At 36.1% G+C, this 27,992-nt stretch overlaps 2 protein-coding genes across 3 annotated transcripts in view; one reads left to right on the plus strand and one right to left on the minus strand.

Moving 5' to 3' along the window:
- LOC148956840 (meteorin-like protein) overlaps positions 1-27,063 on the minus strand; it is a 74,200-nt gene extending 47,137 nt beyond the window's left edge. Inside the window, exons 1-2 of the mRNA XM_089087501.1 lie at positions 26,937-27,063; positions 11,402-11,577 (exon numbers count right to left, since the gene is read on the minus strand). Coding sequence (XP_088943627.1) covers positions 11,402-11,577; positions 26,937-27,011 — 251 coding nt within the window. The 5' untranslated portion in view covers positions 27,012-27,063. The remainder of the gene's footprint in view (positions 1-11,401; positions 11,578-26,936) is intronic.
- Positions 27,064-27,432: 369 nt separating this feature from the next.
- Positions 27,433-27,992, plus strand: part of ND-PDSW (NADH dehydrogenase (ubiquinone) PDSW subunit) — a 39,354-nt gene continuing 38,794 nt past the window's right edge. Inside the window, exon 1 of one of the 2 annotated variants that reach the window (XM_089096569.1) lies at positions 27,433-27,543. The gene's annotated coding sequence lies outside the window, so the exon portion shown is untranslated. Of the gene's footprint in view, positions 27,614-27,992 lie in introns of both variants that reach the window. The other variant, XM_089096572.1, reaches the window with a different exon arrangement.

Here is a 27,992-nt window from a genome sequence, read left to right on the forward strand (position 1 = left end):
AATATGAGGGATAAACATCAAAGGGGCAACTGTCGAGCCAGTCAAGGAAATGGATCCAAAATTATGCCTGCGCACAGGGCCACAAAGTTTCTGTTTTGACAGACCCATGGATAGACCTACTGACAACAGTGTCCTACAATAGACTATTTATGAAATTTCAAAAATACATACCTATATAACTAGACATTCCAAGAAATTAATGCGAAAAAGAATTAGGTAATTCTTGAAAAAAAAGTGTCTTAGTACCTTCTTGACTTTTATCTTAAGGCATAATTTCTTTCTTTTTTTTCAACTCGACCCTTATGTAGGCCTACACTTTTTTTCGTAAGTGTTGGGATAAAAATTATATTTACCACGTACGCAAGTACCTTTTCTTGGGTAGAAAACAAATTTATTACACTACGGTTCATTCTCAAACTACACCAATCAGGCTACTGATATTTTTCGCATAAAGAAAAAACAAGCAAAAACAATTTAGGATAACTGAGTTTTGGAGAAGATAACCAGCCAAGACAACCACTAAAAGATTATTTTAAAAGGGTTCTGCCCATTGGAGGAGCAGGTAAACTCGAAAAAAAAAACGGGATTTATATTTAAACTCAAAGAATTATGGCGCAGGTAGTAAAAACCTTAGACTTCGGGAGAGGAAGCACGACGTACCCTCCATCACATTCGTGCTTGGAGCCACCCTCTTATAACTAAGTAAAAAAAAAAACATCCAGACAAGGCCGTATCCAAGATTGTTATTTGGGGGGCGGGGGCCAAAAAATAAAAACTTATCAAAAGTTTTTTATACGCATTTTTGTTACTTTTTTCAAATTGGACAAAACTTTCAGGGAAGGGGGGTTCAAACCCCAACTCCTCTGGATACGGCCTTGCATCCAGACAAGAATCTTTTTCTTAATAATGGTATTCCCTGGATTTTAGCCTTTCTGAGATACTACCATTTTCTCACGGTTGAATGAACCAATCATCCTGTTTGCAATGAGATGTTAACCAACCCTTATCGCATTTAACTGAAGCAGATGCAATAGATGATTCAAATGAGAATTGGATCAGAAATTAAATTTTGCTCTTGCCACGCATGAAACTCAAAGTAGGGTGAAATGAATAAACGCCAGATAACTGCTGAACAACAGCCTACTTACTACAGATTTAATCATTTTTAGTTGTTTTTTTAATTAATTAGTCTCCGATGATGCCAACAATTGTCCAAAAATTTTACCAATAATCGGTGGTAAAAAAAATGGATGGTTTATATTTTACTTTTAGCAATTTATTCTTAAGTATTCTGAGCGTTTATATAGTCCTGTCCCAAACGATTTGTAATCGCTGAGCAGAACTGTAAGACCCGCCGAAATGTTTTGCGACTTACATTCGGCTTTAATCATTTTTTTCTAAGTAATCTTCGTAGATTCCAACAATTATCCGAGAGCTTTACCAACAACTGTTGGTGAAAGCCAAAAAAAGAGATGGTTTTTTATTTTTACATTTTAGCCAATTATTCTTTAAATATTTTCAGCTTTTATATAGTCCTGCACAAAACGGCGGGCATTGTCACATTTTTTTTTTCAAAAATACTAAGTAGTCTTTAACAAACAGCTGTATAGACAGAGAGGTTTATAGTTTGTATGAGGATTCATGGGAAGTATCAGAGACCAGCCTTTTTAGTGCGCTAATATACACTAAATGAAGCCACTCTAGTTTCGATAGATGCTTCTCAGAAAAAATTGGCACTCTAACTAAAGTAACGAAAGCCAGTGTTGTTGTTCTCTTTTTTTGCGTTTGTTGCTATTTCTCAGCGAAATCAGTTGGCAATGTAGCGTAGCTTCAGGTAAGATAAATTATATTTTTGAAATAATATTAAACTATTATTTTGAGACATAAGTTCATGCATGCAATACCATACTTCCATGGAAATAGGATGCAATATGAATTGAAGATTCCGCTGAAATTATTTCCCTACGTTTTACGCAAATAAAACGTATTGAATAATTGAAATTCGTTTAATTGAAACCCATTGAAGTTCACAAGAAAAATTTTTCCTAAGAAAAGATTAAAAACCTTATTTTCGCTCTCTTTTATGAAAATGCAGCCAAGATCTTTCGTCTTCTACATGCATATAGGCTGTTAAGAATGTTTTTTTTTCTTTCTGTTGTTGAATTTATCAAGCATAAAATCATTCATTTCAGAGGGAAAGGGGGAGAATTTGTTGTGCGTGAATTGTACAAATGAGGGTCCCCCATTTCCCCTGGTTAACATTTTTTTTTATTAATTCGTAAAATATTTTAACAGAGCTTGACTAAAACAAAGTCAGTTAACATTTGCGTGTCCACGCCCCAGTAGAATAGTGTTGGCAACGAATGGATCAGCAGAAAAGACACACACAGGGATTTATTTAGGCAGGGGGGAAGGGGGTATAAATTTGAAAAAAGGAAAATTGGCACTTTGCATAAATGGCCTAAGCATGTGGTTCAAAAGAGCTCGAAGAGATCAATCGATTGGTCTATTCACAATGGGTATATCTGTAATTCTGACCGTGTTATAAATTGTTCCAAAAGGACACATAAAAGAACGGAAGTCCTTTATCTTCTAAGTAACGAACAATTCAGCAATTTTGACATTTCCAGCGAATTTCGATAAAAAAAATAGCTGGAAATCAATCTTTAAAGTTTCAAGTTTCTTAAATTTTGATTTGTGAGAAATTTGCGTTTTGTTTTCCTCTACTGTAAAATTATGAAAAGTGAACCTAGGCTCTTTTTGCAAAACGCCACACATTTATGACTTAAGAAATTGTAGGTAAAATCACGACAATCTCGAGACTTCACGAGGGCAATGGCCCTCCATTAGGTACGTGCTTGCTACAAAAAAATACATGCAATCTCGAAATGATAGTAGTAAAACGGTACTGGTGCGTTAAACGTACACTTTTATATACTAATGAGAGACTAAACTCGCCATACTGGTCATTTTCAAGAGACCGCTATTGAGAAATGGAATGCACCGAGTAGTTTTCATTGCGTTTACGATATTTGCCCTGTTGTTTTTTGGGGTTTTGGGGGGGGGTACCTAGGTTAGGTTACGTATTTGATACATGATATGCTTTACCCCCCCCCCCCCGAATGTGCAATTATATAGCCCAAATTTGTTTATAAACTATTATATATTCATCCTATTTTATTTTAGTTTATTAGCATTAACCAAACTTGACTTTTAGAAGTGTCCGTATAACGCACCAGTACCAGTAAAACTAAAGTCTAGTAACCATCCCGATTCAACTGCGACTTTTTTGTATATTCATGATGTCAATAAGCACTAAATTCAGATGAGAGTTCCGTATAAGCAACCATCAGCCAGAGGGTAAAGCGCCTTGAATTATGCAAGAAAATAGTGGCCAGATGGACGCGTGCAGGTAACAGCTAGCAAAATTTTCAACCCGATTGGATCATTAATCAGCTAAAAGTCTTATCGAACAAGTCGACGCCAAAAGTAATCAGCCTTAGGACTTGCAACTCAAATCTCAAAGCAAAGCCGACTGAATTGTCTATAAAGGGAACAAACACGACCAAATAAAACTTGCTTCCTTATGTGTTTTCTATTTACCAAATCCAATGTTGTAGATGTAAAGACAAACCTGTAGTATTTAAACCTCTGTTAAACCTTTAGATAAGCATGCTGCAATAACACCAGTTTCAGGTCTTAAGCCGCCTCAGCCTATCAGATGAAATATGAAAGAAATGATTATCTGTGTTTGTAGTGCAAACGCCTTAGACAACTTCACTACTGTGCACACAGAGGACATTTCCTACTAAGAAAAACAAAGAGGACCCAGAACACAGCCGTAGACCTAGGTCACGGCCAGACCAGGACCGTCCCCAATAATTCAAATACATTATTTCCAGGAAATGCAATAAATTGCTATTTTATCCTGGTGGATTCTTCAAGACCGAGCGCATCACCATTGAATTCAAGAACAAGAAAAAAAACATTTAAAAAGTCAGCCATCTCCTTCGAGCCTTGGTTAGATAAAAAAAAAAAAAAAAAAAAAAAAAAAAAAAAAAATCCCAACTGAAAGCAAAATGCAACATTCAAAATTAAAATGAACAGAAGCTATTCCATGTATGAAAGGGGTCGCCCCTTCCTCAACCCCTCGCTCTTTATGCTAGATTAAATAAAAGAAACAAGTTTTTTAAACTGAAAGAAAGGAGCAATATTAAAACTTTTAACGAACAGAAATTATTACGTATATGAAGGGGATTACCCCCTCCTCAACACCTCGTTCTTTCGCTGAAGCCTTTTAGTACTTTTAAAAAAGCTTCTTAGTGTTCTAATCAAACGGCACTTGTGTTTCAAGAATCGTTCTGAAAGAATTGGGACAAACTTCAAACCTTAGCATAAAGAGCGAGGTCTTGAGGAGGAGGAGGCAATCCCCTTTCATATACGTAACAATTTCTGTTCGTTTTAAGTTTTAATGTTGCTCCTTGCTTTCAGTTGAAAAAACTTGTTATTTTTATTTAATTTCTGATCGTTCTTTAAATAATGCCAGGAAATACGGCCCCACCTCCATAGAGAAATCCCCCTACCCACGGAAATATCCTCTAGATAATTCAATCCTGGTGAAAACTTACCCCTGACAATTACTCTTAACAACTCCACGCATTAGACTGAGACAGAAAACAATAAGCAAGACATATAAAAAGAATTTTGTATAAGAATTCAGGCAAATTCTCCCAGTCTAGAGCTTCCCCTGATAAGTTCACTCCCTATAAACTTCACCCCCAAAGGAAGAACCCTCAGCAGAAAATACTCCCCTCCATACGAAAGTGTATACATACTTCTTAATAACAAATACTATGCGTAAACAATGGGAAATGTTATAACTTAAAGAGCTTTCCCCTGTGGCTGTGGGGAGAGGGGGTCATGTTATATCAAAAGGCAGTTATGCGAACTTTCAATTATGATGAACAAAATGGCTATCTCAAAATTATCATCGTACGATTTTGGGAAAAAAGGGGCTGGGGAGGGGCGATTACCACTGGGAAAAAATAACACGCATCCATGTTCTTTCTTCTGGCAAAAAATACAAAATTCCACATTTTTGAGGACAGGAGCTTGAAACCTCTACAGTAGGGTTTTCTGATACGCTGAATCTGACGGTGCGATTTTCATTAAGATTCTATAGCTTTTAAGGGGTGTCTTCCCCTTTTTTGAAAATCAGGTAAATTTCTCAGGCTCTTAGCCTTTAATAAGCAAGACTAAACTGAATGAAACTTGAATATTTGAAATCAGCATAATAAGCCGAATCTTTTGATATATCTATTAGTATCAAAATTCTAGTTTTTAGAGTTTCGGTTAGTATTGAGCCGGGTCGCTCCTTACTTACAGTTCGTTACCACGGACTGTTTGATTCTCAAAGTTTTTAAAAGATACTACTCATTCGAATTCAACAGCCCGTGTGCTTCGGCAGTCTTTCTAAAAGAATTTCAACGGAAAGTCAAAATTTTGCGTAAAGAAAAAGGGTTGAGGAAGGGGCATCCCCTCTCATATATGGAATAACTAATGTTCTTTTTAATTTTTAATGTGGCTCCTTGCTTTCAGTTGAAAACAAAACTTGCTTTTACATTTAATTTCTGACCGTTTTTCAAATCATGCCAGTAAACACCCTTTCAGCAATGCTGAACTAGGGTATCTCAAAATTTTGACTGGATGGCTTAGGAGGAAAGGAGCGTAGGAGGGAGGGGGAGCTAGTTACAATCCAATATTTTTGGTCTCTCGAATGAGCCCTCTCCTGAACTTCTAGGACAATTGGTTCGACATGATCATCCTGAGAAAAGAAAAAAAACACGCAGCCATGATCTTTCTTCTGGCAAAATACAAAATTCCTTGTTTTTGTAGATAGGGACTTGAAACCTCTACAGTACGGCTTTCTGATATGCTGAATCTGATGGTGTGATTTTCATTAAGAACACAGCTTCTTGGAGGTGGTTTTCCCTTTAAAAGCAAATTTTTATCAGGTTCATACCTTTTGATGGGTAATAAGATAAGATAAGTTTTATTCTTCATTATAAATACACATACAATATTACATGCTATTATTCCCCCAAAGGCTCATTGGCCTGTACAAAGGGGGAAGACATATGAAATGCTTACTCAAAAATGAAAAACAAAACACTTGCTCACATACAAAGGAGAAGAAAAGAAAATATAGATACAATGAAAACTATAGAAGAAATAGAATAAATAAGCTAAATTAATTAATTAACTTAAACAGACTAAAAAAAAAAAAAAAAAAAAAAAAAAAAAAAAAACATCTACGAAGCCAAAAATTTTTAACAATTTTTTTTTTTCCCTCTCCTCTTTTTTTTCCTAAACAAACCGAATGAGTGGCACCCTCGAGCTGATTCAGGCAACTTATTCCAAACAATATGACACGCCATTAGAGGATTAAAATCTGACCTTATACAAGGAGTAAAGAAGGAGTAAAGAAGGAGTAAAGAAGCCCCAAGACCTTTTTTGTATTTATTCCTTAGGAGCATTACGGAGCATACACACATGCACTTATAAATACGCACAAAGTCCTGAAACTATTTTCGAAAAGATAATTGGTGGAGTTAAATTAAAACGTAGATTTTTGTTCTTTATCACTATTCTCTATTATTTTCTGGTGTTGGTAATGAATTTATAAATATACTTAAAATCAAATGACTGTTTATTGTCAAAAGTTTTACTCATTTTTATACTTTCTTGTCATTTTAAATATAGCTGGAAATGCAATGTAGTCGAAGAAATTATTTACGATGTACAAATGGACCACTGAAATTTTTGGCCACAAATGCATAAATATCTTGCATACATAATGTGTATGGTTACATCTATAAATGAAGATTCTTTACCTGGCTAGACACTTTTTTAACTGAATTCACTGCATATAAAAATTTATAAGAATCATTAAAACTCGGCACTTGTCAATTCAAAGAAACACTCCCAAAAATAGAACTTACGTTAATCCTAATGATGTATACCAAAACATGGTGATAATATAATACTTTCGAAACAAAATTATGAAAACTACGACAAAGAATTATGGAAAGCAGGCCACGCGCAACCCATTATATTAAATACCTGATCCAACTTAACCTAGCCCCTAACCATCTCTGTATATTAAAAAAAAAATAATTAAAAAACGTCTCACATAAACCCACAACATCAGGCTGTCCATCAGAAACAATTTGTCTTAAATTATCAATTGACGAGGAGAGACCCTGAATGTTAAACTTAAATGCTGTCAAAGAATAATTTCCTTTGGTAACCTCCTCTCCCCCCCAAATCCGAAACATATTTACTATAACAAATAGGGTTTATATTAATCGAACTTTGATTAACCTGACCCACATAATTATTTACAATACTAATTACATCGAAAGGATTATATTCAAACTCCAAAGCCGACTCTCATGGATTAAAAAATTCACAAAAGCAGATTTTACTTGAATTACATTAAAGTCACCAAATGAACCAAAAAGAGATACTTACTTAAATCAACTGCAAAAGAAAAACCTGTCAAAGAATTACAAACAAACAAATAACTAATTGGACAACAGGTAGTATCGGACTGAACCATTAGCACTGAAAGAGACACAAAAATGAAAAAATAAATAAATAAAGTAAATAAATGAAAATCAATGAACTGTGGAAGGCATTTACAAAATAAGAAAAATACTAACAAGTCACATACTAATGCATTCATGCGAATAGTTAATTTTACGTATACGAGTTTCACCCGGAACTTTGGCTAGAACTTGTCCATGATCAGACCAAACACTTCTTGGACCAAAGGAGCTGCGAGCCGCGTTTAATAGATCGCGACACTTTTTAGTTAGGTTTTCAGACACAAATACACCTGACTTAACCAACTTACTTTTTGCTGCAAACACTTTTTGAGCAATAACCAAGTTTGAAAATTTTACCAGGATGGGGGCAATTTTCACATTCTCAGTTTGAGTAGCAGGCTGACGGAATCGATTAGCCTTTAAGAGGTCCATTTTTTTGAAATCTTGCAAGCCCATTATTTTTGTTATCACTTCAATAAGATTATCCATCAATTCCACATTGGGGTTTGGTTTCATACCGTAGAAAATTAGGGTGTCAAGTAAGGTATCCTGCTCAAGTTGGTCAACCCTGTCCTCTATTATAGAAATTTTATTTTCAAGCAAGTTCACAGCTTTATAAAGTCTTTGAAGGGTTGATTCAATTTTTTCAAATTTAGCATTATATTCAAGGGAAATAGAATTATAAACTTCGTTCACAATATCTTCACTGATAATTTAAGAAGCTCGGCGATCTTTCATTGTGTCTGATACGACACGAGAAATGTCACTCATTAGGTTGGACTTAGTGTTGATTAGTTCCTCTTGAGTTTCATTTATTATTTCCTTTAAAGTTGATGCTGCTGCGGAAGTCGAAGTTGACAGTGCTAGGCTGGATTTTACTTTAGTTTTTTTGGGTAGAGACAAGTAAGCTTTACTCTTAGTCTTGAAAATATCAGGGAATAGGCGCTGCTCTTCAAAAGCCTTATTTACATCTAAAGCCTTTATCTGTCCTTGTACAGGCTTCTTTAAAGTGCTCATTCCAGTTGCGGATATGAGCTTCAGCTATAAAATGCTCAGAGTGGGTACCGTAACAAAAGACTAGGTATCTAGCTTGATTTTTCTGGTCTTTGGTGGTTTTAATAACTACTGATGGCCATAAGGGGTATCCCTGAAAAGAAGCTAGGACAAGATCGAACTCTTTGTATTTTGCCATTATACAATCTGCAGATACGAAGGGGGGGGGGGCACTACAGGCAACAAACTTCAACTACTAAATGTTCCAATCTTCCACCCCAAAGTACTCACGCTTGTAATATGTGCTTAGTTCCTTACACAATTTCAACAAATTTCAGCAAGAACTATATCCGATTCAATTGAAAACTTGTTTAGCTCTTCACTCCTTGAACTCTAACAAAGTGAATTTTATATATTTGGAACAAGCATAAAAAGCAAATTCTTTTTATGCATTGTATCTATTGTTATCAAACGTCCGTTTTTTAGGGTTTTGGTTACTATTGGGCAGAGTTACTCCTTACTTACAGTTCATTACCACGAACTGTTTGATGAAAACAAGCAAGTTTAGACCCATCTAATTTTGACAGAACTTTGACAAAAAAATGCCACATAAGAAACAGCAGAGTCTACCATTAAATTAAAATAGACCGAGCCCGATGTTTTAGCAATAGCCCCCAACTAAGATAAATTAGAAACACGTAAACTAGTTAATGGCGGAAGAAGGGGGACAAACTACAGTGGCTTCATATTCGATGCAGATTACAGTGATTTATATATGGTCAAGAAGAAAGTAACCTTATTTTTAATTCTTGGATTATTCATAGCTGAAATATCATAGATTATTGTACATACTTGCGCTAAGAAGCCTTCGCTACGGATAAAATAGGATTACAGATAGCTATTATATGAAAGACAGGTCTTTTACAGGATATTGTCAGAATACTCACATTTCAGAGGGCGAGGACTCTTCACATAAGAATATGCAAATCTTTTGCATATTCTCAACTTATCAACCACATTGGAGAACGAATTAAGCTAAAACATAGATATTCAAGGGTTTTCTTAGGTATATAGTTTAAAATACCACAGGGAGCCGCTTATATAAGACCCACTTTTTAGCACTAAGATCTAGCATCTTTCTACAAAGATTATCGTTTTTTAACTCATCTTTGTTCTAAGATCTTACAGCTCACTGATATTAGCAAAAAGTGCGAAGGACGCCATTATTCTGCCGTATAGAACAAAGATAAAAGAACTTTCATGATATTCTCATCATTGTTCTCAGACCGCTGATCAGAGCAAAATGATGAAAGACGTTTGAATAAGAACGACAAAAGATGTAAGATCTTAGTTTAAATATTTCACTTTTAAGCGTTTTCTGGCAAAAGATGCAAGATCTAAGCACATTGATGAGTGAAAAAACGGCTTTTTAGATCTAGAAACACAAGCAAGTTAAGCCCGTAAACGGTGTTTTTTTAGTCCAAACCTTATCTATAATCTTTTTTTTTATCAGATTTGATAGAACGATTGCCTACAAGTAATAACGGCTACGAGCCTCAAGACGTGGATTAATTGAAGCAAAATCATTTCTCTTCAAAACCATGGATCTCCCACACAACAATATTAAGCGTCAAATTTTTGAAAAATCTAAAGGGCGCCCGAGGTTTTAACCTACACGTATCTTTCACACTCAGACTGACATTACGATAGATGGTCTGACGCCATAACGACTAGGATACGGCATCCATACGAAATGAACATCGAGCCATTTTTGGACAAGCGTTATGAACAAGACATAAAATCAACGCGTATCTAGAATTTTTTTCTTGGGGGGGGGGGGGGGGTAAAAAGAAACGGATAAAAATGTTTTTATATACATTTTTTTTTTTTTTACCAAGTCAAAAAATTCAGGCTGGAGATTTCAAACCCAGCACCCCTCCCCCTGGATACGGCCTTGCATAATATGGCAGTTATTTTGGAAATTTCCCACAAATTGCTGACCATTTGCAAACAAGCAACATAGTAAATCCTTGCTGAATGCAGCAACAAGTTTACCTTTGTTACACAAAAAGCCTCTAAATTACAAAAATCAGAAATTGAGATTTAGTAAAAATTTGGCTTAAAACCCAATTTTCCCATTTTAAGCATAGGATGGCATGTCTTATCCTCAAAATCCCATAGAATTTGGCAAATTATCTCTTACCATTTAATTAATTGAGCTGGTATACACTATTTAAACCTAAATGATTTTTTTTATCACGTCCATTAAACAAGAGCAACCATATTTAAATTACTGTTTGTACTGAATGTCACATTTTTTATCAGATCAAACCAGTTGCGTCAATTGACGAAAATTTAGAAAATGCCAAAATTTATTTTTCAAAATCTAAGGGGGTTCAAAATTGTCGTTTCTAAGATTTCCACACCGAGAATAAACAAAGGAATTTTTCAACAAAAATATTTTCAAAATAGTATATAGGAGAACACCCCTCCTCCTAATTTGACGCCACTGGATCAAACTGAACAGCTGCACATCTGGCTGCCATGTATCAAATTAAAATCTAGAAAAAGCACGAAAAAAACCTTGTAAAAGGCATCAGTATTTTGGTAAAGTGTTGAACAACTGCTTTCTAATATGGAAGAAGTTAAGTTGATCCTTCACTCCAAAAAAATTGTGGCTAAAACTCGGAAAGTATGTCTTTTTCTCCCTTGCCAACAGAAACAAGTTACAGTTATTTATGTTTGTTGTGTTGCCCAATAAAAATAAATTAAAGATCAATAAACAATTCAAAACTTACCTTCCAAACCAATTGCATGTATCTGAAATCTGGGAATGGACCTCTGAGACAGAAAGTGAAAGAAATATAAAAATAATGGGTAATATTATTGATCCAATGGCCCAACTCTGCCTAGATTGAACCATATTGTCCTCTTTAAGAGGCTCAAATCTTTTATACTCCCATACACAGGAACACTGAAAAGAATAAAAATGAACAAAATGAATAAAAATGCCTTAACAAACTGCATTTCAACGGCTAATCCTCCATCACAACCCCAAAGGAAATTGTTTACCTTCACATCCTGATGTGCAGGTATTTTTGCAACAAATTTGCACATGAATATACCTTAAAGCAGCTAATCAATAAGACAATAGAACAAGTTGGTAAAATATAATACACACAATGCGGGCTGTCACCCAACCCAAGACACACATTACATTCAAGCATGGCTTAACTTTTACGAAGAATTAATTTAAAAAACTTTTTCCGCAAAATAAAATTTTCAAAGAAAAGTAAAGAACTCCATTAAACAAAAAATGAGCAAAAATCAAACAATCTACCAAGCGTGACGCTACCAAAAACCAGCATCGATAAATAAATGAAACCCAAAACGAACAGAAGTTACAATAAATAACCGAGTCAAACTCAAAATGAGCAGAAATTAACATAAGTTGGGCGCAAAACCCCTATGCCTTCCCAAGATCAGAACAAAATTTGCACTTTACTGAAAAAATACAAATGAATGTGCATTGTCAGTTTAATATACATATACTGATATTTAGTAACCAAAATTTTACAAATATTTATAAAAATACAAATATAATTTTATATAATTTATAAAAATAAAAAAAAAATTGTAAAAATACAAATACAAATGAATGTGCATTGTCAGTTTAATATACATATACTGATATTTAGTAATCAAAATGTTACAAATATTTATAAAAATACAAATATATTTTTATAATTTTATATAATTTATAAAAATAAAAAAAAATTGTAAAAATACAAATACAAATGAATGTGCATTGTCAGTTTAATATACATATACTGATATTTAGTAATCAAAATGTTACAAATATTTATAAAAATACAAATATAATTTTATACAATTTATAAAAATAAAAAATTTTTTGTAAAAATACAAATACAAATGAATGTGCATTGTCAGTTTAATATACATATACTGATATTTAGTAATCAAAATGTTAAGTTTATTTGATTTATTAAAGTTAAAAAAGTAAAAATATTTATATTTTTTTCAGTAAAGTGCAAATTTTGTTCTGGCCATGGAAAGGCATGGGGTTTTGAGCCCAGCTTATGTTAATTTCTGCTCGTTTTGAGTTTGACTCGGTTATTTATTGTAATTTCTGTTTGTTTTGGGTTTCATTTATTTATCGATGCTGATTTGTGGTAGTTTCACGCTTGGTAGATTATTTGATTTTTGCTTATTTTTAGTTTAATGGAGTTCTTTACTTTTCTTTGAAAAACTTATTTTGTGGAAAAAGTTTTTTTAATTAATTTCTATTCGTTTTATATTTACATAGTCTTTTCGGGGAAAAAGAAAATAATATTTTAAATCTTTTCGTTTTTTTTAAGACTTTATAGTTTGGCCTGCTATTTGTAAGCTAGAGAAAAATTTTCAGCAATTTTTAACAGCATACACTTTTTTAAAAACCTGGACACAAATAATAGTGTTTAATTTAGTTTCATACCTCTTCTTGTTGACCTGAAATGGAAAACTTGATGCCATTCGCAAACAAATCTGTTTACTTTCTTTGATAGCTTGGATGCACTTACGCTATTTTGATTTGGTTACATTTTAAGAACAGAAGTAGTCCCGAAACTATGAACATAATACCCTCAGAAATTCTTGGGATACTGCTGAGATGCCGTATTGGGAATTAGCATTAACACAGCGCATTTTGATTTAATATTAAGGCTAAATTAAGTTCTTAAACATATTGGAAGATTGAGTGGGTGGCCATAAGAGGGATACTACTTGCTCTACAATCACCTTTAACTATTAAAAATGGCGTCAGGCCTTTCAGTTTCAAGTTAGAAGAGGCCTTTTTAAAGTTCCCACGACAAATCCTTCGATACAAAGTGCCCTGGTCTAAACAACAACAACAACAACAAAAAATACATTATACCCACATCGATCTTTACTATAAAAATGTCAAGCCTTCCAATCACTTTCGACTATTGAAAAAGGCACTAGGCCTTTCAATTTCCAGTTGAATGAGCCCTTTTTGAAACGACAACGCTTTCTATAAACACCTTATATGCCCCCCAGGGCATAAATTATAACCCTTACTCTGCGGGCTGTTAGGGTGGTTGTCATCCTCTAAGACCTAATTTCTAGAACTTTCAACTACGTTAAAAAAATGGCTATCTCAAAATTTTGATTGGATGTGATTGGGGAAATGGTGGGCATGAGAGGGGCAGTTTGAGAGGAAATTTGAAGAGGCAGTTTAAGGGGCAGTTGAGAGGCAGTTTGAAAATTAAACATTTCAGAACCATCAGTTCTTTAGATTTTGTTTGACAATGTTACCATTGTTAAAAGCAATCAATGACTAAGCACTAATGCTACATTGTATATGACAAATGTTTCTGAAACGGACATTAAACTAGTCGATCTCCAATCACTTTCAACTATTAAAAATGGAACTAGATCTTTCAATTTCCAATTGAATGAGCCCCTTTTGAAGTTTCTCTACTTCAAAGAAATACTCTATCTACAAAACCTTATATGACCCCAGGGCAGAACTTACAATCTTTGCCTTTGGGGCTCTGGGGGTTTTGTCATCCTCAATTACATGATTTCCAGAACTAAACTTTGATTGACTGTTTTTGGGGAAATGGTGGGCATAAGAGGGGGGTTAATTACTCTCCACTCACTTTCGACTATTAAAAAGGGCAATTTCAATTTCCATTCCAATGAGCCCTTTTTGAAATTTTTACAACAACTTTCTATATAAACCTTATATGCCCCCAGGGCATAACTTACAACCCTTGCACTGAGGAATCTGAGGGGGTTATCATCCTAAAAGACCTAATTTCCAGAACGCTCAACTACGTTGAACAGAATAGATATCTCAAAATTTTGATTGGATGTGTTTGGGAAAATGGTGGGCGTGAAAGGGGCATTAGTCGCTATCCAATCATTTTCAACTATTAAAAAAGGCACTAGCCCTTTCAATTTCCAATCTCAATTTCCTTTCAATTCCCTTTTAAGTTTCTACAACAACGCTTTCAATAAAAACTTACAACCCTTGCTCTGAGGGCTGTGGGGGGAGGGGTTGTCATCCTTAAAGACCTAATTTCCAAAACTGTCAACTATGTTGAATAAAATGGCTATCTAAAATTTTTTATTGGATGTGTTTGGGCAAGAGGTGGGCTTGAGGGGGGGGGGGGTTAGTTAACCACAAATCACCTTCGACTATTAAAAAGGGCACTAGCCCTTTGAATTTCAAATCGAATGAGCCCTTTTTCAAGTTTCTACGACAAAGATTTCAATAAAAACCTTATATGTCCCCAGGGCATAACTTATAACCCTTGCCCTGAAGACAGTGGGGACAGTGTCCTGCTCAAAGGTATAATTTCCTGAACTTTGAACGTCGTGGGACAAATTAGCTTACTCAAAATTTTTATTGGATGTGTTTGGGGAAATGGTGGGCGTAGAAGGGTGTTAGTTGCCTTCCAATCACTTTCGACTATTAAAAAGGGCACTAGCCATTTCAATTTCCAATCAAACGAGCCCTTTTTGAAGTTTCTACGACAACGCGTAAAAACCTAATATGCCCCCAGGGCATAACTTACAACCATTGCCCTGAGGACTGTGGGAGGGGGGGGAGTTATCCTCAAAGACCTAATTTCCAGAACTTAAAACTACGTTGAATAAAATGACTATCTCAAAATTTTGATTAGATGTGTTTGGGGAAAAGGTGGGCGTGAGAGGCGGGTTAGTTGCCGTTCAATCACATTCGACTATTAAAAAGGGCACTAGCCCTTTAAATTTCCAATCGAATTAACCTTTTTTGAAGTTTCTACAAAAACACCTTCTACAAAAACCTTATATGTCCCCAGGGCACAACTTACAACACTTGCCCTGAGGGCTTTGGAGGAGTGTCCTCCTCAAAAACATAATTTCTATCTGGAAATCAACTAAGCTGAACAAGATGGCTACCTCAAAATTTTGATTGGATGTGTTTCGGGAAATGGTGGGCGTGGAAGAAGTGTTAGTCGCCATCTAATCACTTTGACCATTAAAAAGGGAACAAGCCACTGTAATTTCCAATGATTGAGCCCTTTTCGAAGTTTCTACAACAACTTCCTCGATACGAAGTGCCCTGCTCTAAAGGAAAAAAATAATAAATAATACATTGTGCCAACATCGTTCTTATATGCCCCGAGGGCATAACTTAAAACCCTTGCCCTTAGGGTCGTGGGGGATTGTCCACCTCAAAAATAGTATTTTCTATGTGGAAATCAACTACGCTGAACAAAATGGCTATCTCAAAATTTTGATTGGATGTGTTAGGGGGAAGGATGGGCGAGGGGGGGGGGGCTAGTTGCTTTCCAATGACTTTCGACTATTGAAAAGGGCACTAGCCACTCCGATTTCCAATCGAATGAGCCGTTTCGAAGTTTCTACGACAACTCCTTCGATACGAAGTGCCCTGGTATGAAAAAAAAATACATTGTGCCAACATCGTTCTTTATTTAGGCAGCGCAATTGCGCTGCCTACGATCAGTTGCCCTCCAATCACTTTCGACTATTAAAAAGGGCAACAGCCCTTTCCATTTTCAATCAAATGGGCCCTTTTCGAAGTTACCAAGACAAATCCTTCGATACGAAGTGGCCTGGTCTAAACAACAACAACAAAATAATACATTATACCCACATCGATCTTTACTATAAAAAGGTTGTGGGGGAGTGTCCTCCTCAAAAACATATTTTCTATCTGGAAATCAACTACGCTGAACAAAATGGCTATCTCAAAATTTTGATTGGATGTGTTTGGAGGAATGATGGGCGTGGGGGGGGGTTAGTTGCCCTCCAATCACTTTCGACTATTAAAAAGGGTACTAGGCCTTCGAATTTCCAATCGAATGAGCCTGTTTTGAAGTTTCTACGACAATACCTTCTATAAAAACCTTATATGCCCCGAGGGCATATTAGTCGCCTTCCAATCCCTTTCGACTATTAAAAAGGGCATAAGCCACTCCGATTTCCAATTGAATGAGCGCTTTTCGAATTTTCTACGACAACTTCTTAGATACGAAGTTCCCTGCTCTAAAGGAAAAAATTATTAAATAATACATTGCGCCAACACCATTCTTATATGCCCCCAGGACATAACTTAAAACCCTTGCCATGAGGGTTGTGGGCGAGTGTCCTCCTCTTTACTTAGTCCCCGTTTCTTGTCTCGTTCTCGACTGTCCCCGTTCTTTACTTAGGCAGCGCGATCGTCCTGCCTATGATTTATACAACAACTTTCTATATAAACCTTATATGCCCCAGGCCATAACTTACAACCCTTGCACTGAGGACTCTGAGGGGGTTATCATCCTAAAAGACCTAATTTCCAGAACGTTAGGTATCTCAAAATTTTGATTGGATGTGTTTTGGAAAATGGTGGGCGTGAGAGGTGCGTTAGTCGCTATCCAATCGCTTTCAACTATTAAAAAAGGCACTAGCCCTTTCAATTTCCAATTGAATGAGCCCTTTTGAAGTTTCTACGAGAACACTTTCAATAAAAACTTTATATACCAGAGGGCATAACTTACAACAATTGCCCTGAGGGCTGTGGGGGAGGGGTTGTCATCCTTAAAGACTTAATTTCCAAAGCTTTCAACTACGTTGAACAAAATGGATATCTCAAAATTGTATTGGATGTGTTTTGGATAATGATAGGCGCGAGAGGGGGGTTAGTCGCTATCGAATAACTTTCAACTATTAAAAAAGACATTAGCCCTTTCAATTTCCAATTGAATGAGCCCTTTGGAAGTTTCTATGACAACGGTTTCGATAAAAAATTTATATACCCCACAGCATAACTTACAACAATTGCCCTGAGGGCTGTGGGGGCAGGGGTTGTCATCCTTAAAGACCTAATTTCCAAAACTTTCAAATAGGTTGAATAAAATGGCTATCTAAAAATTTTGATTGGATGCGTTTGGTGAGAAGGTGGGCGTGAGAAGGAGGTTAGTTGCCCTCAAATCACTTTCTACTATTAAAAAGGGCACTAGCCCTTTAAATTTCAAATCGAATGAACCGTTTTTCATGTTTCTACGACAAAGATTTTAATAAAAACCTTATATGCCCCCAGGGCAATACTTATAATCCTTGCCCTGAGGGTTGTGGGGGAGTGACTATCAAAAAGGGCACTAGCCCTTTGAATTTCCAATTGAATGAACTTTTTTTGAAGTTTCTACAACAACGCCTTCTTTAAAAACCTTATATGCCCCCAGGGCATAACTTGAAACCCTTGCCCTGAAGGCTGTGGGGGAGTGTCCTCCTCAAAAAAATATTTTCTCTCTGGAAATCAACTAGCCTACGCTGAACAAAATGGCCATCTCAAAATTTTGATTGGATGTGTTTGGGGAAACGATGGGCGTGGGTGGGGGGGCTAGTTGCCCTCCACAATCACTTTCGACTATTAAAAAGGGCACTAGCCCTATGAAATTCCAATCGAATGAGCCGTTTTTGAATTTTCTACAACAACGCCTTCCATAAAAACCTTATAGGCCCCAAGGGCATAACTTAACACCCTTGCCCTGAGGGTTGTGGGGGAGTGTCCTCCTCAAAACATATTTTCTACCAGGAAATCTACTACGCTGAACAAGATGGCTCTCTCAAAATTTTGATTGGATGTGTTTGGGGGAATGACTTGCGTGGGGGGATAGTCACCCTCCAATCACTTTCGACTATTAAAAAGGGCACTAGAACTCTCAATTTCCAATCAAATGAGCCTTTTTTGAAGTTTCTACGACGACCCCTTCGATATGAAGTGCCCTGCTCTAAAGGAAAAAAATAATTCAAAATACATTGTGCCAACATAGTTCTTATATGCCCTCAGGGCATAAATTAAAACGCTTGCCCCGAGGGTTGTGGGGGAGTGTTCTCCTCAAAAACCTATTTTCTATCTGTAAATTAACTAAGCTGAACAAAATGGCTATCTCAAAATTTTGATTGGATGTGTTTGGGGGAATGATGAGCGTGGGGGGGGGGGTATTTGCCCTCCAATCACTTTCGACTATTAAAAAGGGCACTAGAACTCTCAATTTCCAACCGAATGAGCCCCTTTTGAAGTTTCTACGACGATCCCTTCCATATGAACTGCCCTGCTCTAAAGGAAAAAAATAATTCAAAGTACATCGTGCCAACATAGTTCTTATATGCCCTCAGGGCATAAATTAAAACCCTTGCCCCGAGGGTTGTGGGGGAGTGTCCTCCTCAAAAAGATATTTTCTATCTGGAAATCAACTATGCTGAACAAAATGGCTATCTCAAAATTTTGATTGGATGTTTGGGGGAATTATGGGCGTGGGGGGGGGGATAGTTGCCCTCCAACCACTTTCGACTATTAAAAAGGGCACTAGCCACTCCTATTTCTAATCGAATGAGCTTTTTTCGAGGTTTCTACGACAACTCCATTGATACAAGTGCCTGACTGAAGAAGAAAAAAAACAACACATTGTGCCCACATCATTCTTTACTTAGGCAGCACTAGCACGCTGCCTATGATGTGATGCATTTTGGGAGTACAGCTTTCTGGTGCTATGTTTTGAAGTTTTTGATTTTATTCTGCATAAAACTGCTTGGTTTTTTAAATAATTTGCTCGTTTTTAGTGAAAAGTTTCAAATTTCCTTCAGGTCTTTGAGACTGATTATCTGTCTTATGTTCATGTTTGCCTGCCTAGTTCTAAAGCTAATCTTGTAGTAACTTTTTTTATTTTTATATTTCATTCATATAAAGATGCACTTTAAGCTTGGGCCAGGTATGCTTATAAAGAGTTAACTCTCGTGCCCTAATATGGCATATTCTAATCCTTCAACTGCTGGGAATAGGTAATTTGAGTATCAGCACTTCCAACAGGTTCTATCTATCCTGAGATTTTGTGAAATAACCTTTGCATATAAAAAGAAAGAAAGAAAAAGGATGCTGCCTAAACAGGATAGCAAACAGAAGCTAGTCAGGCCTTATAAGTCCCAAGATTTCTGTGCTGGCTGTAAATATGGTCTTGAACCAGATTCAAAGGCAGTCTTATGTTATGGGTGTGAAAAATGGCTATGCATTGAATGCTTAAAAAATGCCCAGCTCTGAATATAAGCTTTTCACAAAAGTATCTATAATTCGAGACATGCAGTGGTACTGCTTGATTTGCAAACACTCTGGTACACTAGCAGACCCCCCTCATTGGCTGAAATATCAAATTTGATAACATCTAATGAACCTAGTGCTTTGGCTATTGCAGAAATAGTTAAAGGGACAGTAGAAGAGCTGAAGCAAGACATTGCTGCTAAGATAAATGAAATCAAGGAATATGTTACCAATCTTGAGAAAAATGGGGCTGAAAAATGTACCATTTCATAAGTTTAAGAACATGTTGGAGCTGCCATGCAGGAGGAAAAAATAAATTGAAACAAACCATTAATTCTCACCTTGAAGACGAAGTCCAAAGACTGTTTAGACAAGAGAAAGACAGAGAGGGAAGAAAATTCAATGTGGTTGCACATGGTATACCCCAGCAACCAGGAGTACTAAATGACAAGATGTTCATTGAAAGACACCTTGCAGAGCTGTACAGCATTATGGGTACAAACATAAGCATTGTTAGGCATTTAGTAGTGCAACCACTGCCAGTTGATAGACCTGAAACCAGCCAACAAGAACCAATCCACAGCCCCCCCCCCCCCCATTCTCTTCTCTTTTTCTAATCTAAATGTAAAGAGGTGTATTCTGCAAATCCTATGAGCTATGTCAGGAAATTCATTTCAGTGCAGATACATCCTGGGAAGATCAGGAGAAAAGAAAAGCCTTGTCTGCTGAACTTAGATGCCAAACTGAACTAGGAGAGATGAACCTGGCTATCCACCATGGAAAAATTGTTCCAAAAAAACTTGATTTGTCTAGGTCAGAGCTACCCCCCCCCCGCACATGGACTGTTAGATACCCCAGATACCAGCCCAGTACATAGTGTAAATAATGATCTAGAAGTGTTTATGACACCAATTAGTGCCCATGAACTCACACACTCATCATCCTACAAGTCCCTTATAAATCAAAGTTTCAATGCAGCTGATGATAGTAGATCTTCAAGCACTTCTTTATCCATTGTAGACAAGTCTGTCCTCAACATGAACCACTTCGATAAGGAAGTACTCAACCAAAGAAAGCAGCAAGTAAATCAAGATTTCTCAGCTCTTATAGCAAGCATTGACCAACTACCAAACAAAATTAATGAGCTGAAATCTTTGATATATGCAAATGATTATGACATAATACTTCTTACTGAGGTGTGTTCCAAGAATTCAAGAAACCAGCTTCTATATTTCCATGTCAGTTTTCAAGGCTACCATACAGTATCCAACTTATCATCCAATTATTGCCACCAGGGAACACTAGCACTGGTCAAAACCATCACCCCAATTAGCTACTCCACTGGATGCCCATATGCTGAAACCATTTTTTGATGTTTCTGTTACTGAAAATAAAAGCCACCCTCCTGTCAGAACCGGCTGTGTATACAGAAGTCCACCTGAACCATCACAAGAGAAAACGGATAGGAAACTAGCAGAGTGCATCTGCAAAATTACAGACACCCACCATTGGGACCTACTAATTGCAGGTGACTTCAACCTGCCTAACAACCTGGAAAGACCAGTTTCTCTATATCTTTTTTTGTCCTACGAGCCCAATCAGTGACATTGCTCATGCTGTTCTTGACCACCAAATTGTCAACCAGCCAACAAGTTTTAGGGATGGTCAGCAACCAAGCCTTCTTGAATTGATATTTCTCTAGAGACCAGAAGCTCTTCTGTCCACCACATTTATGCCCCCAATTGGGAAGAGTTACCATGTGGCCATACATATCAGAATGACAAATTGCTATGTCAAGAAGACCTTCATTAATTATGAGAAGATCCAAATGGATCTTGGCAGCATTGAGTGGGATGACATCTTATTTAGCTCTCTAGAGCAGCAATGGCAGACCTTCAAAGATTTAATAATAAATAAAGCAAATGAACACACTTCAAGTAAATTTATCCCCAACCAAAAACACTCCCAGTAATGACAGAAGAGATTAAGAGGAATATCAAATGTAAAAGCACATATAAAAAGAAATATAAACAGCACCAATCACCTGAGAGGGAAGTATTGCAATAGCCAGAACGAATTTAAAAACCTGACGTGGACCTTGCATATGAATTTTGAATCTAAACTTGCTGATGAAGCTAATACTAACCCAAAAAAGTTTTGGCAGTACATCTCTAGCCAAGACCACAATAGATAATATATTAAAAACTGATAACCAAGCAAAATGGAGAAGTACAGAGACTAATAAACTTGCTAATTTAATGAACCAGTAATTTGTCTCAGTTTTAACCAATGAGCCTTATGGCCCTTTACCTTCCCCGTCAAGCTATAATATAAAAGCCCCAATGGAGAGCACCATGGTATCATCTACAGAGGTCCTTAACCATTTAAAAAAGTTGAGTCCTAACAAGTCGCCAGGACCTGATATAATATATATCCCAGGCTACTAAAAGAAATTGCAGAAGTGATATGAGATCCCCTCACTAGAATCTTCCAGACATCACTTACTACTAGAGAACTCCCAGCAAACTGGAAAGTAGCCAACATAACTCCAGTATCCAAAAAGATAACTGCACCAAGCCTGAGAATAATCAGCCTAACCTCAGTCGTGGTTAAGATGATTGAACGCATAGTTAATGATTCATTGCTCAAACATTTAACCACAAACAAGATCTTGTCATCAAACAGCATGGACTCCAATCATGAAAATCAATTGAAACAAACTTGTTGGGATCATATGAGATAATTACAAACCTGATTGACCAAGGGCATCCAGTTGACCAACTGCTGCTAGACTTTGCTCAGGCCTTTGACAAAGTGCCCCCTAGTTGACTGCTCTTGAAATTATCTGCTGCTGGTATCAATACATCTCTGATAGCCTGGCTGATGAATTTTCTCACTAACTGCAAGCAGAAAGTCTGTTTATTTGAGACAGGTGACCAGCGAATCTATTCTGATGAGGCCATAGTAATGAGGGAGTACCACAGGGAAGTGTATTAGGCCCAACACCTTTCCTGATGTATATCAACAATATTTTTAATCATGTGGATAACAATATGCATTTGTTTGCTGATGATACTCAACTTTTTGGCATTGCTAGTCCACATAAAAAATGAGTTGATTGAACATCAATTCCTAAAAACTTTACATGAGCATTACTTGCATCAGCACATTCAAAACCCTACTTGTTTACAAAATAATTTAACCCCTTCAGTCTTAGACCTTGTAATTACAAAATCATCAGATGATGTTGCTAGTGTTGAGTTTTTACCACCACTAGAAAAAAGTGATCATTTGGTATTGGTGATATCACTAAACTGATTTATGGGGTTTTCTGATATTCCAAATTGTTCTCCCAAATATGATTATGGTAGAGCAAATTACATTGCTTTTTCAGATTATATTTCATCTCTTTCTATTTGACAGGAGTTAGAGCAATGTAATGCTACCATTGATGTATCCTTTGATTTTATTAAGCAGGCCCTTAAAGAAGGTAAAGATTGATATGCACCAATATCTACTAGTAGACAGTTTTTCAAAAATAGATATATCCTTCCTTGGTATATTGTACAAATGCTAAAAGAAAAAGGTGATAGGTGACGTGATCATATAAGAATTAGACCTTTGATTCTTGGTTAAATTATAAAAGAGATAGAAATAGAGCAACTAAATTCCTTTGTTTAACTTGTCAAGAGGTGGAGTAAAATGTTATAGCATCAGTCCAAAGTTGCCCAAAAAGATTTAGGAAGTATGTAAGAAGGAATCAAGTTTCACAATCCCCATGATCCACTTCCTTTATAGATTCTGAAACTTTTTCCCACATAGATGATAATTTAGTAAAATCACAACTTTTCAATAAGGTATTTGGTTCAGTTTTTACTCAAACACACACTCAGTTTACTCCTCCAGATTTAACAAAAGAATTTGATGATTCAGAGTTTACAGTCCAGCAGGTTTGTCAGACACTCCAAAATCTTGATCCTGGAGAGGTGCCAGATATTGATGAATTTTCAAATGTGATGTTATGTGAACTTGCATCAATGCTTGCTGGACCACTCACATATCTCTTTAATCTTTGTCTCTCATCTGGTGAATGTCCTTCAGCTTGGAAAAGAACTATCATTAGGCAGTTGTACAAGAATGGTTCAAAGTCCCGTTTCAATAATTACAGACCAATTTCAAATACATCAATCTTTTCCTGCATAATGGAGAAAATTGTGGTGAGCAAAATCCAGGCACATTTTGAGGAAAATAATTTATGGCATTCTGATCAGCATGGCTTCTGTAAATGACAAATGACTTTTCCACTTTTACAGAATACAGTAGTACCCACAAACACCAACAAAATTTACCCACCATGTGCACAGAAAAGAATAGGCCAAAACTCTTTGTCTAGCTGAGTGTGAAAGACTTGGAATTCAATTCCATCAGAAATAGTTGCAAGTACCACAGTCCAGGCTTTCAAAAGTAGTTTAGCCTCTACAGATTTCTATACTAGGTCTTATCACAATCTGTTTCAATAATATTTTTACTTTTTATTGGGTGATTTGTGACCACTGTGTTTTCAGTTATTTTGTAGGCTTACTTTTTGGTATGTTTCAATTATTAACAGATATGTTTCAGTTAGTTAGGTATGCTACTGTATGTTTTAGTTATTATGTTTTCAGAGTGTATGTTTCAATTATTGAATGTTTATGCTATGTCATCAACATTGTCATAGACATTCTTATAATTGTTTAGTGGAACAAGCTTGTTAAAGCTTATCATATTTTTTTATTAATAAATAAATAAAATTCAGCAAAATCTAGACAGGCTACAGAATTGGACTTAAGACTGGCTTCTCCAATTCAATATAAGCAAATGCTGTATTTTTGACCTTGGACCTAATAACCCAATGGCTACCTATTCAATTTTAAATCCAATCAATAATTTAAGGAACATCTAGTGAAAAGAGAAGAAGAAAGGGACCTTGGTGTGATCATTGATGAAGGGTTGAGGTTTCATAGCCATGTCCAGCATGTTGTCTCCCAAGCAAACTCCATCCTTAGCCTATTGAAAAGGACCATCAGTAGCCAAGTGGCAACAATATTCATAAAACTTTTTAAGGCTCTTGTTAGACCCCATCTGGATTTTGGCATGTGCCTGGCTGGTTGCACATCTGGAGGCAAGCAACAAAGTGCATGAAAAGCCTAAAGTTGGCTTCAGTTGAGGAACATCTCAAGCAGCTCAAGCTACCTATCTTTGTCTACAGAGACATGCATTGTGATATGATACTGACTTATAAACTCCAAAAGGAAAACTCCACCATCTTCAAGGGCAACCACAGTACCAGTCATCATCTCACAAGAGAGTATTCAAAGAATCTACCAAAATTAAGCTCCAGATCAAGAATCTGTCAAATGTATTTTTCAAGAAAAGTAATTAACCAGTGGAAAGAACTAAAGGACTCTACTGACAGCCCTCCTTCCATCCAGTCTTTCAAACGTCAACTTGACAAGGAGTGAGAGAAGAAACAGTGGAAGTTCAACTGAAAATGTATGCCAAATTTTTGGTCTGAATGGCTCTTTATGGTTTTCCAAATTTTCTTAATTTAATAATTCTATAACATGAATAGTTTTTTGAAAACTTTAGAGAATCATAACTACCCCCAACATATCTTTTTTGAGTGTTTGTTACTGGCACCACAAACCACAAAGATTAAGCTAAGCCAGAAAATGGGTATTCAAGAAACATTTGATCCCATCATTAATTTACAACTACATTCTAGGCTAACACTAAAAGACCAATCTATAATTTGATGATTCAGATCATTAAGAAAACAATGGAACATTGATAAAATTCTCAGTGAAGAAGAGAGAAAGAATGAGTAGGAAGCAGTGTAACTGGCCAGCCTATTGGCCTTAAACTGCTGGGGACAGGTAGCTTAGGTACTTGCACAACCCATCATCACAATTAAGGCTTTCAATTTGGCATGCCTGGTGGAGTGTATTTTTATTTTTAGGTGGTGTTTTTATGAAGACAAAGAATTATTGCTGACCATTTCTGAAAAACATTACAGAAGAAAAAGAAGGATTGAAGATACTACTCTGAAATCAAATGCCTGCTGTTTAAATAGAAGAAGAAATCAAAGGGGTCAAAAGACTGCATGGTAGCCCATATACCCTTATACAAATTCTGGACTGGAAACTAAATTGTAACCAAATTACCAGTGCCAGTTTATTCTCTCAGTTATTACTTATGATAGCCAACTCTAAAGTCTTGATGGAGGAAAGACTTGATGATATAGGTTCTCCCCTTGGATAATAGGCCTATGTTAGCTAGGATCATTATACATATTTTAAAGTAAGAATTGTTTTCTTAACATGTCTCCTTATGAGGGGCCACAATTCTAAATTTTTACCAGGGTAAATTTCTATTTTAGCTACTTTTGGGAATCTTGGAAAGGAGTTAGGTTATTGTTTTCAGCTTCACAACTTTACTCAATCCCAATTTAAAAGGTTTTGAAGATATGGCTTAAAATTTTACTCAAATAACAGGGACTGCATTTTTAGAACTAAGGCCAGAGAAAAAGAAACTCTTAACTGAAAATTAAGGTAAAATGTAGTTTTGTCAAAATTTCATATAGGCTAAACAAATTTCAGAACCCTCTAGAGGAAGAAGGATTGGAGGTAGGTACTCCAAAATACCTTCCTTGGACATAGCCTACTTTAACCTGTAGACCCATCCCTGAAAGTTTTATTTTCCTAACCTAACCCCTTTCCAAGATAGCCAAAAGTAGAATTTTACCATGACGAAAGTGACATATGGCAAAATGCAAGGGAAATATATAATTTGGGCTATATTTTTGCTTTTTAGATGGGATTAGGGGTAAAGTAGGCTAGGCCTATAGTGGAATTGCAGTCAAAATATATTGTTGCTTATTCTTTTGTTTAGGCTACTGTTAATTTGTAACAAGACAAGCCTATGGCTTTACTCCATTTTTGTTTAAAATAAAATAAATAGCTAATAGGCCTAGCCTATTAGGCTAGGCCTATGCATTTTAGCCAATGAAGTAAGAATTGTTTTCTTAGGGCGTTTCCTTCTCAACATCGCAATTTTCTAGGCTTATACCAGATCTTCCTCAAGCCTACTTCTAAACTAGGCTGAAAAAATAGGCCTAGGTTACTCTTGGTAGGCTACATCTTAGACAACCTGAAATAGCCAAAAGCAGACTAAGTAAAACATACTGTATAAGATAGCTTGATGTCTGTCAAAATCCAAAGAATCAAACAACTAATCCCATTCCAACTATCTATTCTCATTTAGCCTAACACACATTATTATTCTTGTCCTTATAAATTCACTCTAGCAAACAAACTACCGAACAGCGTTGCCACAAAACATTTTGAAAAAAAATTTGCCGCCACTCAGGGATTTTATTACGCAAGGCCTTATGGCCTAGTTCAGCACCACAAGATACGTTCTACGCAATTTTAATAAACTGTTGAGTCAGATGTCACAAAAAAATTTAAAATGATGTAATAAAGCAGAATTCGCTAGTTTTGAGGCTTTATAAATATCCACAAAAAAAAGTGTGTAAAGGATTTAGACTACAAACAAGTAACAATTTAAAGAGAATAAATTTACTGATGATGTTCAATAACGATAATATTTAAAAATTAACGATATGTTTTTTTGAAATTTTATATATTTTATTGTTCATTTATCGACATAACATTACCATAAAAGCTTATATTTGTATTATATAACATAAAGTAAAGCAGGCTGTTTTCGAAAAACGAAAGCTGGGAAGTTCGAAACTGGCATACTAAGAAAAATCACTAACTTGATCAGGTCTGTTAGAGCAGCCTATGGGCCTAGCTTAACATTAAGTAGTAAGCTTAGAGGGAAATCTTAAGAACAGGTACGACGGTTCTGTAGGCCTAAATAAAATTAACCATAGGTGTTGAGATTTAGGCTAGGCCAGTGAGCAAACACGCCAGTGTTGTCTATAGTAAAGATTTAAAAGCCTTCAATGAATTATCTGTTTGGTATTAGTTTACAGTTAGGCCCACTCAAGAGGAAACACTGTAAGCTATAGGCCTAATTGTGAAAATAACTTTAAAAATTTCTGAAATAGGCCTACTTACTTACATCATTCTTTAAAAAGCACTTGACTTTACTTTACAGGCCTATTGAGTTCTAGACTCTAGAACCCAACGTTTTTTTACACCAAGGCACTTCTTATAGAAAGAAATGTTGCAGGAACTTCAAAAAGAGCTCATGGAGGGCAACCAGCTCCC

The sequence above is a fragment of the Artemia sp. Qi Xiang Cuo genome, chromosome 1, assembly GCF_049724085.1.
Source record: "Artemia sp. Qi Xiang Cuo chromosome 1, ASM4972408v1, whole genome shotgun sequence".
Lineage (NCBI taxonomy): Eukaryota > Metazoa > Arthropoda > Branchiopoda > Anostraca > Artemiidae > Artemia > Artemia sp. Qi Xiang Cuo.